Source organism: Bufo gargarizans, chromosome 10 (assembly GCF_014858855.1).
Source record: "Bufo gargarizans isolate SCDJY-AF-19 chromosome 10, ASM1485885v1, whole genome shotgun sequence".
Taxonomy (NCBI): domain Eukaryota; kingdom Metazoa; phylum Chordata; class Amphibia; order Anura; family Bufonidae; genus Bufo; species Bufo gargarizans.
This window is the reverse complement of record NC_058089.1, coordinates 15,813,779-15,832,620: the sequence shown is the minus strand read 5'-3', so window position 1 is coordinate 15,832,620 and position 18,842 is coordinate 15,813,779. Positions and strand designations below refer to the sequence as shown.

The following is an 18,842-nucleotide window of genomic DNA, read 5'->3' as shown; positions in this document are numbered from 1 at the left end:
GTATTCTGTGAATGGACTACTCACTCAGCAGCACATCCTGGCAGCCTCTGAAGCAGTCCGTTCACAGAATACAGGTTCCCTGGTAAGATAATAAAAAATAAATCCTTTTCCTTCCTACACCCGCTCTGTTCCAGCTCCACTGCTCATTCTCCTTTCCCAGGCTGCAGCCGGTCCCCGACCTCAGACGTCTGACACTGCACACTGCTGAGGTTATGGATTGGCTGCAGCGGTATATGGTACAAGAGAGGATGGTAGCAGCAGTGCTGGAGCGGGCGCAGGAAGGGAAGTTTTTGTTTTGTTTTTGACTTCCCTTATACTGCTGCAGCCAGTCCCTGGCCTCAGATGTCTGACGCTGCTCACTGCTGAGGTGATGGATTGCCTGCAGTGGTATATGGGATGAGAGGATAGTAGCAGCAATGCTGGAGCGGTTGCAGAAAGGGACTTTTTTTTTGTTTTGTTTTTGACTTCCCTTATACTGCTGCAGCCAGTCCCTGGCCTCAGGGAATTTATATTTTTTTCTTATATTTTACCATTGCCAGGCAATGGACAGTTTAGAAGAAAAGAAAATCTGCCAACCCTTTCAGTATGTGGACGGATTCCCCTGCGTATAAGCTCACCCTAGGGTGTTCCACTGTTGGACGCCAGTAAATTTCTAGAATCTTCTGTTGAACCTGTCCAATTCCGCTGCAGCGCCACCACTGGGAAAATTAAGCATTGCATGCTGCCCATTGAAATCAGTGAGTTATCCATGCAATGCAGAGACCTGTCGGGTCCTCCAGAGAGAAGATGATGCTCTTGGCTCCAGGGTTTTAATGGAGGTCCCGAATGAGGGGCCACATCTCCAGACAGTGGCTTTAAACCAAATCTTCACGTACAGATTAGACTCTGAGATTATTGGGCTGACATGTTTCTATATCATTACTAGATCAGAGCGATGCCCGAATACGTATAGCAGTGAGCATAACCGCGTCCTCGTTACAGCCGGCGAAAAAGAAAGTACTTCCTGCTTCTGTGCAGTCACGTGGTGTATCACATGATCCCTCTCAACCAGTCCGCAGCTCTAAAAAGGATCACGTGACTTGCACTCAGACCGTATCATGTGACTTGCTGAGGCACCATGTTATACAGCAAAGAAAAATCCTGTAATCTGGAAAATCTGCTAATCCAGGAGCAAACACGTGTGCTAAACTTTGCTGTATTCTGTTTCACGTTGCAGCCATCTTGCCGTGATATGGGGATAGGAAAGACTGCGTCCTCTGTGGTCAGGACGGGCGGCTGGGCACATCTGCAGAGTGCGCGGTGTAATGAAGACCTGCGTTGCAGTGTATTACATCAGGCACCGTGCAGAACGTTCGCCTCCCTATTTGTCACGTGGACATCTGCTTGACTTAAAGTGCACCTGTCACCACTAATTAGCATGTCCTGACGCAGTGAAGCATAGTCTCACAGCGGGCTGGAAACGGGGATGATTGTGGTAACAGAAATGAATACAAAAACGCCTTAAAGGGGTTGTTCAGGATTTTATTATTGATGAACTATCCTCAAGGTAGGCCATCAATATCGGATAGGTGGCGGTCCAATATCTTTCACCCCCGCCCGCTGTTTTAGGGGTGACATCGGAGCTACACAGTGCCATGCATTGTATAGTGGAGGGAGCTGGTTACTGCAGTGCTGATTCCACTGAAGTGAATGGAAGCCGCTGTTTCCACTACATACTAGAAGCAGGTGTGTATTTCCAGCACTGGAGCTGCCCAGAAACAGCTGGCCGGTGGGGTTGTGTGTTTTCAGACCCTCGGCGATCAGACATCGATAGCCGATCCTGAGGAAAGGCCATCAATAGAAAAATCCCTTTAAGGGTTGCTCAGTCTCTGCCCCCTGTGGCCTTTCTGGTCTTATCTGCTTGTATTTATATTTGACTGTATACAAGTCTTGGATGTGGACCCCCCAGAACGCCCGGTGAGGTGGCCCACTGGTTGCAACATCCAGGAGGAGACCTGTCTCTCTGTCTCTCTCTCCTTCTTTGGTTAAAGGGCATCTGTCAGCAGTTTTGTACCTATGACACTGGCTGACCTGTTACATGTGCCGCAGCTGTTGGCATCTGTGTTGGTCCCATGTTCATATGTGCCCGCATTGCTGAGAAAAATTATGTTTTAATATATGCAAATGAGCCTATAGGAGCAACAGGGGCGTTGCCATTACACTTGGAGGCTCAGCTCTCTCTGCAACTGCTGTGCTCTCTCACCTTTGATTGACAGGGCCAGGGGAGATGATGTATTCACTGCCTGGCCCTGTCAATCAAAGTACAGAGGGGGTGCGGCAGTTGCAGAGAGAGCAGAGCCTCTAGGTGTAATGGCAACGCCCCCGTTGCTCCTAGAGGCTCATTTGCATATATTAAAACATAATTTTTCTCAGCAACGCGGGCACATATGAACACGGGACCAACACAGATGTCTTCAGCTGCCAAGCGCACATGTAACAGGTCAGCCAGTGTCATAGGGACAAAACTGCTGACAGATGCCCTTTAACTCCTAAAGAAATGAATGGTGAGAGCGCGCACATGCATGGCCTCCATTCGCGGGCCATAAATGTCTAAGATGGGAATACCTCTACTACTAAGCTGAGGTTTAGGCTGCTGTTCCAACAGATGTGCTATGAGTAGAATAATGGAGAGCGCTGTTATTATGGAGAAGAGGAGCCTGCAAATAGCAGCCCAGATCTCAGCTTCCTTCACCCTTTTCAATGTGACTTTGGAAGGAAGAGGCATTTTCCAGCACAGTCTGTGAAAACCTATTGGGCAGGGGATGTATATGACTGTATATACATTCTGCTGTATACCTGTGTGTACGTGATGACCGTCACTTTATAGACTCATTTATATGTAGCACTGTTCAGGCACAGTTACATTATTAGCAGCCCCCCCGCCGTGCACATTTGGTCTCCAGCACCTTCACCTGTTTTTGATTTGCCTCTTTTTATGACCCATGGAGCGGAACCATCTTTATAGCTGTGGATTGTGGGAGTTGTAGTATAAGCACAGGTGGCAGCTCCCTCCGGGTAGTGCCGGATATTGAGCACATGCAGAGCTTTTTTTCCTCGTAGCGTCTCCCAGAGCGGCAGCGACGTTCAGTTCCCCCACCCCACCCCCTGCCAGCAGCCGGCTAATGAGCGCCAGTACGGCACGTCTCCTCTGCCCGTGTGTACTGGGTAGGAAAATTTATTTTCACCGGCATGGGGCATTTCGCAGAGGAAACAAATGTATTCCTTCTGCCATTATTTTAATTTTCTAAAACGTAATCTTTGGGGAGTTCCAGTTGACTGGCTTTTTTTCGTTTCGTCTCGCTCGCTCCGTGTGAGCCGCACCGCATCGCTCTGCTGTTCCTGCATCCCAGGGATTTGCCCATATGCTGCGGTCTGTATCGGAGTAGAGGCACGGCTCTGCACTGTGCGCGATGCGCTTATGAAACACGTTTACAGGTTTTTGCCTCTGCACAGTAAATGTATATATGAATGAGGTATAAGGTATTGTGTTCCTCGTGCCTCGGTTGTATTCCTGGCTCTTATGGATTAGAAAATTGTGCAATTTGCCATTGACAAGAATAACAGCTGCACTGGCATGTTTTTTTTCAATGGAGTAAGTGCAAAAAAACAAAAAATAAAAATTCCCCTCTATTCCATACACAGGAGAATGTTCCCCAAATTGATCAGCTGTGATCTGTGAGGAAACCTGGCAGTAAATATCCAATTTCCCTGCAGCGCCACCGCAGGAAAAACGAAGTATTACGCAATGTCCATACTAATGAAAGGGCTGACAGTGTGATGCACGGATGTGCTGGGTCCTCCAGGGCAAGGGACGCTCTTTGTAGCCACTCTCTGGATAAGAAGAGGATCCAGAGCAAGAGGACCCCCTCTATTAATGGGGTTTCCGGTTGTTACAAGTTATGCCCTATCCATAGGTTGTAGGAATACCCCGTTATGGTCTATTAACTCAGGGTTCCCTAATAGGGTTAATAAAATGGGTTTTGTAAACTGAAGAGCCCCTCTAAATGGGGTTTCTCTCTTTTATAAGAATTTCACCGTTTCAGGCGACCTGCAGTACCAGACCCAGCCTTGGACAAGTGTGGCGCTGTTTGTTTAAAAAAAAAAAAAGGCACCCTTTTCCTGATCCTGAACATCCCCTTTAAAGGGGCATTTCACTTTCGTGATATTGATGACCTGTCCTCAGGATAGATCATCAATATCAGATTGGTGGGGGTCTGACTCTCGGCACCCCCCGCCGACCAGCTGTTTGAGGGAGCTGCAGCACTCACCGGAGAACTGGCGAGCGCCGTTGACCAAGCACAGCGCCGTCCATGTTTCACAAGCCCATTCACTTGAATGGGATCGAACTGCCCCTAGGCCTGTGATGGCTAACATCCGGCACTCCATCTGTGGTAAAACTACAACTCCCAAGATGCACACTTGCTTATCTGTTCTCAGAACTTCATAGAATGGATGAATGGAGCATGCTGGGAGTTGTAGTTTCACCACAGCTGGAGTGCCGGAGGTTAGTCACCACTGGCCTAGGCCATGTGACCAATGGACGGTGTCATCACTGGCCTAGAAAGAGGCCTTAGCGGTCACAGAGCACCCCAGCCTCTTCATACAGCTGATCGCCAGGAGTCGGACCCCCGACAATCTCCTGGGTATAGGCCAGTGATATGAAAACCCCATTTAATGCTATAACCGGACTATTACTCCACCCCTCCTTCCCACTTGGTAATTTGTAGACCTAGAGTAACACTTGACTACACAGGTTGTTTTTGTAGTCTGTAACCATGGTGACACACAGATCTTCATAGGCGCTGTATAAGCAGAACGGTAAGATATTATTAATCCAAGCCCATTTGCTACAAAATTGCATTTTTCTTTCAGATGTAGTAGTAAGAAAAAAATAATGCAAATGTGTGCTTGCCCTTTAAGCAGTGATTGTCTCTAACGCAGCCTGTCTAGAAGCTGTGACTGTTCTTGGACACCATGTAATCTGTGCTTTCCCTCCCATCCCCAGCAAATGCCCGAGGTAAACGTCACTTGGAACGGCGAGGGGCCACGCCAGTTGGAGTCCATTGACATTTCTATCGCCGTGGCAACTGAACGAGGCCTAATCACTCCTATAATAAAGCAAGCCGGCAGCAAGGGAATTCAAGAAATTGCCGACACTGCAAAGGTAAGATAATCGTCTAGGGGGGGGGGGGGGGTCACAGCTGCCTGACGGCGGTCCCCCTCTTATACTCAGGGCAGGCAGGTGGGCTTCTTACAGTCCAATCTTGGCATTTATGCAAGGACGCGATGTGCCATGATTTTACAGATCACTGTTTGCTGCTTTTGAATAGAAACCTAGGTATCAGTGAGAACATTGGGGCTAACTCCGTGGGGTTCTGCACCTCTGTTCCGCACCGACCTTTCAAATGAATGGGTCCGCATCCGTGATGTGGTGAGCCCATATATTGCGTACACGCTGTTTGCGGTCTGCAATACGGGCACGGCCGTGTGCATGAGCCCTTAGACCAGGCATGTCCAAACTGCGGCCCTCCAGCTGTTGCAAAACTACAACTCCCAGCATGCCCTAATAGCTGTAAGCTATCCAGGCATGCTGGGAGTTGTAGTTTTGGAACAGCTGGAGGGCCGCAGTTTGGACATGCCTCCCTTAGACCATAGGATCAGTCATCAGTATCCCATTGGTGGGGCTCTGACTCCAAGGGCCCCCGACAGTCACACTGCAGTAACCAGCCTTGGCCATTGCACTGTGGGTGGAGCTGTGTAGTTCTGGTGCCAGAGCTCCTGCAAACAGCTGATTGGGGAAGGGTACCCGGAGTCGGAGCCCTTCAGATCTGAAGTCCTGGAAAGGGGGTAGTCTAGTTTTAAGATGAAACCGGATGTAGCTGCAATGAACAGGTAAGTACTTACCTGCCAGATCACGTACTGTCGCTCTGGTTCTCGCTGCTCTGTTTACCTGACTGCAGTAGTCACAATGACCGCTGCAGCCAATCACTGGCCTCTTCAATAGAGCCCACTGGGAGGACTGGAGCGGTGGTGCAGGATCTGGCAGGTTAGTACTTACCGTTCTTCACTGCAGTTTGATCCGAAGTGTTGTTCGGTGTCATCCTCAGACCAGACAAGCCCTTTAAACCACATCCCCTTGTTGAGCAAGTGGATAATGCTGTGCTCCATCGACTCCCGGTGACTCAGCTTGCCTTTATTTGGAAGGGAGCATGACTGGCTTATAATCATAATGAGCAGAGTTTTCCTATAAACCCTGCACCCCCTGCCACCTCCTTCTGTCACCTCCACATTGGCCGGGCCCCACAGATTGGAAACCTGATGGCATGCTTACACCCCACTGTGGGAATACACTTGCGTCTAGATGTCCTCCGCGCTGTGCAGCCGCCCCTCTTTTCACACTAGTATGTGTAATCTGATGCATTTCTGTCCTCTGACTCCAGCAGAGTTTAAAGGATTTTTGCAGGGACTTGCAGACTGGTATTAAGTCTGTATCATCCCGGGAACAACCCTGCTCGTAAATGCACACCCTCTGATGTCATCACTTCCCAGATTATTTTTAGTAAACCACAGCCACCGTGTTCAAGATTTATCTGTTAGATGTCAAGAAAGATGGATTTTAAGCTATAGATCCCAGCATGCATCCGTTTTTTATGTGCTAAAGCATTTCTTGTGCAGGTATGAAAGGGTTAAGAATCGTACTGTTATAGATCAGTCGTGCGGCTGTATCTGACCGCACAATTGTGGCTCAGAACCAGATTACATCCTCAAGTCAATGAGCGGAACCATTTTATCAATAGGCAGTCACATGCGGCTCCTGTCACACAGCCAGTTATAATGATGTTACATTACCCGACCTACAGGATCATAAAGCCCGGTGCAGAGGGCAGTGTGTGACATTGTTCTCCTTCTGATGTGACACCAATATAAAATGTCATTTATATGGACAAGTAACTATGTAAATACATTACATTACTTATCCTGTACTGATCCTGAGTTACATCCTGTATTATACTCCAGAGCTGCACTCACTATTCTGCTGGTGCAGTCACTGTGTACATACATGACTTATCCTGTACTGATCCTGAGTTACATCCTGTATTATACTCCAGAGCTGCACTCACGATTCTGCTGGTGCAGTCACTGTGTACATTACATTACTTATCCTGTACTGATCCCGAGTTACATCCTGTATTATACTCCAGAGCTGCACTCACTATTCTGCTGCTGCAGTCACTGTGTACATACATTACTTATCCTGTACTGATCCTGAGTTACATCCTGTATTATACTCCAGAGCTGCACTCACTATTCTGCCGGTGCAGTCACTGTGTACATTACATTACTTATCCTGTACTGATCCTGAGTTACATCCTGTATTATACTCCAGAGCTGCACTCACTATTCTGCTGGTGCAGTCACTGTGTACATACATTACTTATCCTGTACTGATCCTGAGTTACATCCTGTATTATACTCCAGAGCTGCACTCACTATTCTGCTGGTGCAGTCACTGTGTACATACATTACTTATCCTGTACTGATCCTGAGTTACATCCTGTATTATTATACTCCAGAGCTGCACTCACTATTCTGCCGGTGCAGTCACTGTGTACATTACATTACTTATCCTGTACTGATCCTGAGTTACACCCCTCATCACACCATGCTTTAAATTAGCTGCAAGCCCACTCCATGATGTCACCATATCTACCCCTGCCCTGGCAGCTCACCGCACCCATGTCACTGCTGAGACCTCTAGATGTCATCGCTGCCACCTCTCCCTTCATTGAGAGCGCTCGAGCCATTGCAGAACGCGTCGCTTATGGAGGAGGTGTCACGTAGCCCCAGACTACACCTGATCCTACAGCAGTTGGGGCACAGCAATTCTCAGCATGCCCAACCTGCGTCCCTTCCAGCTGTTGACAGCCAATAGCTATTATGGCATGCTGGGAGTTGTAGTTTTGCAACAGCTGAAGGGCCGCAGGTTGAGCATCCCTGCTCTTAGGCTTGCCAGGTTGTGTAGATTGGATATAGTTGGAGCAAACCCTCAGCTGTGAGAATGAATAGGTTTCAAGTGCTGTTTCTATTCACTGACCACAAGCAGAGGTTATGTGACTGCAGTGTGCTTGGTGCCATCTGATGTTCCCTCAAAATACATGATCACAATAAAACCCCGTGAGCTCACAGTCCGGTGGAGACGCTTGTGTAACTGCTGCCGCGCCTTCACCTGGAGCAGGGTGCGTCGGGGCCTTATGACTGGATTTCTAGCCGTTTTCAAAGGAGGCAATCTGTGCCTCTGGAAATAGGCGTCCGCCCCGATGCCTCAATAACCGTCATGCTGGGACATGTTCAAACAGCGTGGGCAGCGCCTCCTACCTCCTCACTCTATTATACGCATTCATTTTTATATAATTGTGTGGCTCTTTTTGCTGTTTTCTGTTATTTTTCTGGTTTTCTTTTAACTTATAATAAATTAATATAAAATAATTTCCCTCTAAGATGGAGAGGAATGGGAACAATGGCTGCCAGTTAAGACACCCTCCCAACTCCTCAATGTTAATTGTGCCGGGTTCCTTTACTACGGTCAGTAGCCTTTTCAGACCCGCATCCTCCTGGACATGTGTTCAGCCCAGATGCATCATGGGAGACGCCGCTCGGCCTGGCTACCAATGCAGAATATTGGGAAATCTGAAGGCTTGAGCCAGTCATTGTTGGGATGGAGATACCATCCATGGTGCAGTGACCTCTGGACATTCTTGAACTTCCTGGCCACCCACAGGGGAGCTGGATACTGGATCCCTCGAAATAAGGGGATCTGAATGATGGCCCAAAACAAGGGAGTGCCCTAAAAATATTGATTAGGACGCTGATTGTAGGGTCACGTGACCTTGTTTGTTCTGGGTTATGCAGAAGGAAGGAAGCCATCTCTAGTGCCACCGATATGTTGCTACCCTGTAAGCCAATGCCTGAGCCTTGAAACATGACTAGGGTCAAACCAGTGCCACCAGTCTGTAGGCGGCACTGTTCTGGAGTTTTTGCCGCTTACCAGTACAGGACAGGTTGGCTGGGTGAAATGCCTTTCGTGCAGCACTTGGAAAGGACCATCCACAGCGCCTAAATAATATCTTCTGCCCAAGGCTCCAAGGTCAGCGCTAACCGACAGAAATTTCAAGATACGGTACTTTCTGCCCTAGCGGGAAATTTGCTTAAAATGGAAATGAACGTTGGTACTTAGGCTTGGTCCAACTTCCAAAATCAGTGACCCCCAACTGATAGTCTGACATACCAGAAGGGTTCTTGCAGAAATGTGGCCCCCGTGTATTGGTGAAGGGTTCCATCTATTATAATCACACCTACCAGGGTTCAGACCTCCACTTATTATTGCTTTGTGTACTGGAAGGTAGACCATTACCCTGCTTTTCTTTTAAATTTCCTACTCCTAACTCACGGGTCGCAACCATTCTTATGGTCTGACATACTGGGAGTGTTCTGGCCATTTACGTAGAACTGTGGCCCGTGTATTGGTGAAGGGTCCCTTCAGTTGTTATAATCGGACCTACCAGGGTTCAGACTTAGACCCCCCACTTGGTATAGCTTTGTATCTGAGAAGGTAGACCATTACCCTACTTTTATTTTAAATGTCCTTCTCACGGGTCTTAATCAGTCTTATGGTCTGACATAATGGAAGGGTTTTGGCCTTTTACCTAGAACTGTGGGCACTTTGTATTGATGAAGGGTCCCATCTATGGTTATAATTGGGCATACCAGGGTTCAGACTCATAGACCCCCTACTTGTTATAACCTCGTATTTCAGAAGGTAGACCACTACCCTGCACTTCTTTTAAGGCTCCTGTTCCTGACTCATGGGGCTTCACCAGTCTTATGGTCTGACATACCAGAAGGGTTCTGACCATTTACTGAGAACCATTGCCTCTTTATTCCAAAGGGTTTTAACTGATGGACCCCAACCCCTTCTGTCGATTCACATACGAGCAGGGGATGAAGACCTTTACCATGCATAATGGCCGATCTTCTTCCGGGCTTCAACAAGTGTAATAGTCTGACTGTGGATTGTGCTACCCAAGCAGTGCTGACCGTCCCCTTATATAAGAAGCAGTGCATTTCGGGAAGCGGGTGCAAGTCGGATGAAGACGACAAGCTAGTCATCACCCACGAGCAAAGCTGAAAAATGCAGAAAAAAAACAAAAACCTAATGAATGCAAGATGCAGCAGCAGAACCTTGCGGGCGCTATGGTATATGCCACCTTGGCGTCTGTTATGTCGGGACGGTTTAGTCGCCGTAAATTCCTTTATTCCTTCTAGAAAGGACTGGTGATTTCTCAAGTGTCCGCTCCAAGACCCAAGTACAATAAGCGCTCCATTGTGCGGTCAGAGCACGACCTGGGTGATGAATTCAATCAGCTTCCACTTTGCTCTGCAGCCGGGAGGAGGAGATGATTACACTTTCGTATTAGACCGTGCCGAAGATCCGACCACTGAGCATCCGGATCTGATGACGCCGCGCCGTACCGCGGGAGGGATGCGAGGAAATACCCTGTAAAACAAGATCAGTGAGGACCCGGGTACTTCTGAGGCGTGTAAAATGATCAGACTGGGCCTAATTAAAATGGCCGGGGCCTAAAGTCCTTTGATGTAAAGTCCTGGACTATCCCATTTTGCTGGGTAGGAACCACTATTGGCAGCCATACTGGAGGTCACCAAACTTCTCAAAGACCCACAATAGCCTGTAACTCTGCATTGTTTCTAGATTTACATCCCCCACTGAAACCTCCCCTCTTTCCTTCTTTTTCTCCTTTTTGGCTGGTCAGCTTAAGTTCCTGAGGACTTGGGTATCATCGGCTGATTTGCCTAATTCTGGGTATTTTCTACAGAAATACTTGCGTCTGGGTACTCTTTGGCCGGTCCTGGAGAATTCAAACTGCCCTCGCGGTCATTTGCTCCCCCTCCACAGGCTGGCACATCAGGTGTGGCAGGCTTCTAAACTACATTCATATAAGGATCTGCCTGATGCCGTCCCCTTGTGGGATAACCCCATGTTCGCTCATATGAGTCTGGTGGATGGGGCCCGATATGTGGAAGCTCCATGGGGTCTGCACACTGGAAGACCTGTATGAGGGTGGGCATTTACGCTCCTTCTCGCAGATTCAGGACCAATTTGGTGTGCCTCGCAATATGTTTTTCAGATACCTGCAATTGAGACGCGCCCTGCAGGCTCAGCTGAGAGTGTCGGGGAGGGTTATCTCAAAATACCCTTTGATAGGAGTGCTGAGATCGCAGGGCCCGAGAGGGATCATCTCCGCCCTGTACACCCATCTGCTATGCAACTGTATGACAATGAACCCCCTTGCCATTGAGAACAAATGGAAGCTGTCTATACCCTCCCTGACGGAAGATGATTGGAGTGAGGCGCTCCTTACTCCGACCAGGGTTTCACCCTCTATTAAAGGGGTTCTGCGCTTTCATTTAACTGATGATCTATCCTCTGGATAGATCATCAGCTTCTGATCGGCAGGGGTCCGACACCCGGGACCCCCACCGATCAGCTATTTGAGAAGGCAGCGGCTCTCCAGCAGCGCCGCGGCCTTCTCACTGTTTACCGCCGGCCCAGTGACGTCACAACTAGTATCAACTAGCGTGGGCGGGGCTAAGCTCTGTTCACTTGAATGGAGCTTAGCCCCGCCCATGCTAGTTGATACAAGTCGTGACATCACTGGGCCTGCGGTAAACGGTGAGAAGGCCGCGGCGCTGCTGGAGAGCCGCTGCCTTCTCAAATAGCTGATCGGTGGGGGTCCCGGGTGTCGCACCCCTGCCGATCAGAAGCTGATGATCTATCCAGAGGATAGATCATCAGTTAAATGAAAGTGCAGAACCCCTTAATGAATTAATAATAGACTGATTCAGATGTTTATTCTGCATAGGAGCGACCTCACTCCGACCAGGCTACACAAGATGGGAAGGATCTCCCATAGTAGGTGCCACAGATGCTCGACAGATAGTGCCGACTTTTGGCATATGTTTTGGGAATGCAGCTATATCCGCCGCTTCTGGACTTCGGTCCTGGGGGTGCTATCTACAATGGTCCCTGTCGCGATCCCTCTCTGTGTATACTTGGGGTGCTGGATGAGGAGTCGCGGTCTCATTACAGCAGAATATTTTTAGGGGAAGCATTATTCCTAGCTAGGAAGGCTATTGCGCTCCGATGGATGGGAGACAGACCACCGTCTCTGGGTCAGTGGAAGTCCCTTGTTAATCACGTAGTGTCCATGGAAAACATGGTCTTTAAACACAGGAAGTGTCCGCAAAAATTCCAGAAAGTTTGGGGAGAGTGGTGTTCTTCCACATTAACCTTGCAAAATAGACATATGTACTCAGTGATTGATAATCCAAGTTTGGGTTAAAGGAGATGTGATTGGTTTCTTATCACTGCATGGAGCTGTACGCTCCCATTCTCAGCACTCTTCCACATGGTTTATTTTGACTCAAATTGTATGCCCGGTATCTTGCATAACTCTGTGCTTGTATCATGTCATGTCACTCCCCTGCGTGGGAAACGACTGGGCATTATCCTACTTGATTCATACCTGAATGGTTAATCGTTAATAAAACGAGTAAAAAAAAAAAAGTGTCAGTCTGCACTGTAGTTCTAGAATTGTATTTGTGAACCAGGATGAGCACTGCGTAGATCCAAGCTATATAGGAAACTGGTTGTCTTGGGAAGGTGGGGGGGGGGGGGGTAAAAATGTTTTATTTTCTATTTTAAACAGCATTACTAACTGTTTCTTCCGGTTGGGATAACATTTTTGGAAAGGATCACAATTGGTTAAAACTAAAACTTTATTCATTGCTCTCATCGCCCACTATTGCTCCTAACCTTGACACACAGGAAATGGTCCTCGGCCAATCACTGTGTGAGGCGGGTCACTGCTGCCACCAGTGATTGGCTGAGGGGCAGTTGTAACTATTTCCTGTGTGTCAAGCTGGGACCCCGGAGTAGAGGGAAGCAGCAGGGGAGCCCTGAAATGATGATTCTAGTTTTTATTTTTAGCCCTTTTAAATGTTAGACGTCCCCTTTAAATGAATAAAATGAAGGTAATTATCAGTGAGTGAGAATGAATTACTAGCATTTTTTAATGGTGGTCCAGATAGGTGTTACCAGTTGGGGGTGTGTCACTGATTGGATAGTGTCAGACTGGGGAGGGACACACCCCCAACTGGTAACAGCCATCTAGCTGGACCTTCATAACAAACTGCTAGTAATTCGTTCATCACTTCAAGCAGGAATAATAGGGGGATGGCACAACATAGAGTCATAAGAACAGATTCTTTAGAATTAATACATGGGGAATGCAATTAGTTGCTAAAACCGACATGTTGGGAGATGTTACTGGTCCCTTTTAGTTTTACTGGCCGATGGCGGAGCTTTCTGCTAAGAACCGACCAGAGATGCTGGTGTTGATGGTCCTCAAAGCAATTGGCTGTGTCCATAGTTGTGGTCCCTCCATGCTGAAGATGCTTGGCCATAAAAATGAATGACTCCCTTAGTGAGGTTGTGTCGTGAAGCCCATATACCCTTTTAAGGTGCACAAACGTCTAAGATGGGGCCCCCTGCTCATGCATCCCCTCTGTTCCAGTTGAGAGCTCAGTAAGAGAGGCTCCTGCTCTGGAGGACTCTGCTCTACCATGTATTATTACATGCTTGGCTATTTATTTGAATGGCTGACGTGTAATACTACACTTGCCCTGTAGAGGCTGCTGGAAGGGGAAACGTGTGTCTGGATCACACCTCCCAGTCGGGGACCAGCAGCAATCAGCTGATTCCTGTGACAACCCATTTAAAGGAGTTTTCTTATTTAAAAGCAGCCACCGTATCAGTTTGCGTATTGACATTCTTAAAGGGGCCAACTTAACTACACAGTATACACCAAGAGAAGGTTTGTAATATACTTGACCTTCGGATAGCATGTGGATCGGCCGCCCAAGAGCCCAGTGATCTGACGCTCCTATTCTGAATACCCTGCTTCCACTGACGTGACGTCCTTCACCAGGTCTCAGGCCTGGGATATGGATGGGGCAGGGCCAGAACTGTTCCTCTCCTTGGCGCATGCGCAGTTGAGGTGGGTTCAGGAGTTTGCGCATGCGCCTGGGAGAGAAGTAGCTCTGACCCCATCTACAGCACAAGTGACGTCCCCTCTATAGCCCTGGGCGGGAAACCTGCCAAAAGAGCTGACGTCGGCGGAAACAGGATTTTCACAAGAGGAGCGTTGCGTGATCGGGTTCCTGGGGGGCAGATCCATGCAGTTTCGTTTATAAGTATATTACAAACTTTCTACTACAGGGGTGTTATGTGCAATTAAAGGGGTTGTCCGGGTTCAGAGCTTTATATGCCCTGATGCTCCCCCTTGCCCTGTACTGTACCGCGCAGGGCAAGGGAATTTTCTTGCAGTACTAGCTCTCCATGAGTCAGCTAGGTGGAGGCTTCCGCCTAGCAGTGTTCCCGGTGACGTCACTGGCACTAATGGGGGCGGGCTTTAGCGCTGCCCTAGGCTGTTTTTACAGGCTAGGGCAGTGCTAAAGACCACCCATTAGAGCTAGTGACATCACCGGGAACACTGCTAGGCGGAAGCCTCCGCCTAGCAGTGCCCAGGTGTAAACAGCCTGTGCAATTCAGCATAGGGGGAGCATCGGAGCGTAAAAAACTCCAATGTTCTGCTCATTCATGGCGAATGAGTGCAGATCGGGTTGTGTCCGGGTTCAGAGCTGACCGAGAAAATCCCCTTTTAAAGTGGAAAAGCTGCACGAAGAAAATACTACAGGGTAATGCATGCCATTATACCGAGGCTGCAGCAATGATACAATTGTTCGCTTGTATCTGCCTTTCCTTGTTCTCTTCCGTCGGGGACGGGTCATGGAGGTGTGGACCTCGGCAGCAGGGGAGCTGTTAGCACTCCACACTTCACGCTCCCATGTTAGCAGCAGCGTAGCACCACGTTTAACAGATGCGGCAGCTTGACTGAGTCCCAGAGCAACAGAGCTTAGTCTGCGATGGGCGCCAGCAGCTGCCAACCCTTCCTCATTTTCTACATTGTCAGTATGAGACATTTGCAGAGTCGAGACATTTTGGGCTCTATAAATAGTGACACAGATGTCACCTAGCTGATTACTGGTGCGTCACTGTGACAGATGTGGAAGTCCAGGCATTTGTAGTGCGGTTCTAGGTTAGGTCTCCACAGTTAGGTCCTAGATTTTTGGGATTTTTGTGCATTACTGTGTCTATTGTATAATTGTGAATATTCTTATTCCGATATATACTGTACTTTATACATTAAAAGTATGTACTGTAAACAAAAGGGAAATAAAGCGCAATATGCTAAATGGAAATGTACTCACCTGTATTTGTTGTGCTTGAATCTAGGCACAATAGGTGAATACATTGTGATTCAGAGACATAAAGATATATGCTAAGACTCTGATTACCTGCAACCACCACTAGGGGGGGCTCACTTGTGTTCAGTGTGTCAACAGTATGCAGTAAGCTCCTAGGCTCCCTCTAGTGGTGACTGCAGGCAGACAGAATTTTATCATTCAGTTTCCATGTTTAGGCAGTGTATTTATACCTCTGTATCTGAAGGGAAAAAAACCGCTGAATTCATGCAGAATTTTTGAGATTTAGATTAAAAAGCCAAAATGGTGTTGGATAGTGGAGGTTATATTTAGGGACAACCTTGCAATAAGGACTGCAGACTTCTAGGGCCTGAGAAGGACCAGTCCAGCAGGATCTTTATTGTCTTAGATCTATTTCAGTGACTTCTGGAAATAGCAGATTCATCTCGGTTAGACCTCATGCACATGAACGTGTGCCGGCCGGGCCCGTGCTGCTGACCGCAAATTGCTGTCCGCAATGCACGGACACTGTCCGTAGGGCTGCTTGAATAGGGTCAGCGATCCGCATCCGACAGTTCGCACCGCAAAAAAGTAGTGCATGCACTACTTTTCTGCGGTGCGGAGGCACGGACAGAAACCCCACGGAAGCACTCCATAATGGTTCCGTTCCGCACGACCCTCCGAATTGCGGACCTATTCAAGTGAATGGGTCCGCATCCGTGATGTGGGGTGCACACAGCCTTGTGCCCGTCTATTGCGGAGCGCAAACAGCCGTGTGCATGAGGCCTTAATGATATTGTAGTACAGAACAGAAAGGCTTCACATTTTTTAAATTTTATTTTTCACAAACTGGCCCAGACTTATCAATGTGCAGTGTCCGGTACTGGTGCGGGCGCCAAATACCCTTCTTTTTTTTTCCATTAGGCACATTACCATACAGTGTGTAACGATACTGCAGGTCAAGTGAATGAGACGGAGTGCAGTACCGGGCACAGCCACTACCAAACTATGACACTGTGCCCAGTAAACAAGCAGTTGCTGCCCCTTCGGTCAGCTACTCAGTGGGGAGGCTGGGAGGCGGACCCCCATGATCTGACATTGATGGCCTATCTCCCGGAGCTGCTCGATGTGACAGATGACTGACTGATGGGATGCACAATCCAATGGGCTATTACTTTGCCGTTTTGATGCATTATATGTCTCTTTATCTTAGACTTTGGCCCAGAAGGCAAGAAATGGAAAACTGTTACCAGAGGAATACCAGGGAGGATCGTTCAGGTATAGTTATGTAACTTTCATCCACCTCTGCAACACTTCTGAAACTGCTGTGTCTCGTTTTGTGTATGCAGCTCCCATGCAGGCCTGTGTGACTCCATGACAAGTCCTAGTCTGATCCTGTAGTGGTGCCTTACTTTATTCCTTCTCTTCTATTGATTAGCGAGAAGAAGAGGCAAGGAGTAGCACGTGAATGCAGAATGGCATCCCTGACTACCTATAGGTCTGCATAAGAGCTGCATACACAAAGTGGTAGAATATTTCTAATCAAAGCTACTTGCTTCAGTTGTGTTTTAGAGTAAAAGGGGTATTAAAGGGGTTGTTCACCTCTGGTGGGACCAAATACATGTGTGTAAGGACCCTAACGGCCTCCGTCACCAGGCACAGTGTCTTGTAGGGCTAGCTCACCTGAAAGGGTTTCTGTCACCCCAATTTTCACTATTAAACAGGCTGACATTATGTATGTGAAAATGTCACCTGAATTTAACTCTGCATTTCTTTTATTTATCTATGCCCCTGTTTTCGTGTAATTTTAACTTTTATTATATGCAAATAAGCCTCTAGGAGCAGGGGGGGGGGGCGTTGCACCTTCTCCTAGAGGCTCCGTTCTCCCACCTCATTTCCACGCCCTTCTGTCATGATTGACAGGGCCAGGCCAGCGTTGGTTCTCCTGCTGGCCCCGGCTGTCGGCTTTCTCACTGCGCCGTATACTGAACGGGGCGAGATTTACACGGCAGACAGGGCCAGCAGGAGAACCAACTCCTCCCCCGTGATTGACGGGGGCCAGACATCTCACAGTGGAACTATCAATCTCTCGTCTGCGCCATTGCTTCAGGTAGCAGCGCAAGCGCCGAGGATCTGTTGCTGCTTCCTGAGTAGCGCAGGTGCTGACTGTGCACGCGCCGCTTACGTCTAAGTACACCAGAAAGTGGAGCGGTGCATGCACAGTCAGCATCTTCTCTGCTCAGGAAGCAGCAGCAAATCCTGTGTGCTTGCGCCACTACCCACTGCAGCGGCGCAGGAGGGAGATGCCTGTCAATCAAGGGGCAGTTTCTGGAGCAGTGGGACCAGCCCCTTGATACCCTGATTTCTGAACAAATCTGATTTGCACTAATCGATTCGCTCATTGTATCCTCCGCAACTTCCTGTGCAGCCGCTCCAATACCTCTGACATCACTGCAGCCAGTCACTGACCTCAGCGGTATACGGCATGAGACCACTGAGGCCAGTGATTGGCCGGGGCGATCACATGGAGTTATACGGACATGTCATCGCTGCAGCCAAACCAACAAAGCCTGACTGGGAGGACTGGAGCGGCGGGGGAGTATATATCATTTTATAACAATATCTGGCTTGGGTATTTTTTATATGTATATTTTTTTACTACCCCTTTAATAAAACGTCACCTATTTTACATCATGTGACTAATGTTATTATATATATACTTATTTTTTTTACATGCATTATCCTGGCGCTGCAGCATCTCTAACCTTGGCATGTTTGGGATCACTGGGTTCAGTGCTGTAATAAACCCCCCGCAGGCCTGTATTCTGGCGGTGGGGCGCACCCGGACTGAGTTGGCTTTGGCTGAAGATGAAGATGGAAACCCAGAGATCTCCAAGAAGGAGCTGCTGAATGTTACCTTGTCCAGCGATGGACGCCTGATCAACGATGACCTGGCTTCCATGTTCCTGGAACGCTTCCGAACCAACCTGGAAAACCCACTCCACTCTGCCCTGCTGTGAGCGAATGCCCCAGAACCGCCATGTATTCTGGTAGTCTTCCCTCCCGAGTGGTCAGAACTTGTATAGGACGACGGATTAATAAAGACGATTAACTTATTAGAAACCACCGTGTGTGATTCTTCATAGTCATCTGAGACCTAGCAGAAGACATTTCCAAAGGGAGAGCATCACTTGAGGTTACAGGCCCAAAGCCTGAGGCTGTACTACTGAGAGAGGTAATTTACATACATTGTTGTCATGTCGACATTAGCAAAACTGCCCTTAGCAACCAATCAGAACTCTGCTTTCATTTCTTAAACTGCAGTGGAAAAATTAAAGCTGTGCTGTGATTGGTTGCTATGGGCAACAACACTTTTTTTTTTTTTTTTAATAAATCTGCCT

At 48.2% G+C, this 18,842-nt stretch overlaps 1 protein-coding gene across 1 annotated transcript in view; it reads left to right on the top strand.

Moving 5' to 3' along the window:
- PDHX (pyruvate dehydrogenase complex component X) overlaps positions 1–18,564 on the top strand; it is a 73,989-nt gene extending 55,425 nt beyond the window's left edge. The window contains exons 9-11 of the mRNA XM_044269448.1: positions 5,045–5,203; positions 16,655–16,719; positions 18,197–18,564. Coding sequence (XP_044125383.1) covers positions 5,045–5,203; positions 16,655–16,719; positions 18,197–18,461 — 489 coding nt within the window. The 3' untranslated portion in view covers positions 18,462–18,564. The remainder of the gene's footprint in view (positions 1–5,044; positions 5,204–16,654; positions 16,720–18,196) is intronic.
- Positions 18,565–18,842: the final 278 nt, after the last annotated feature.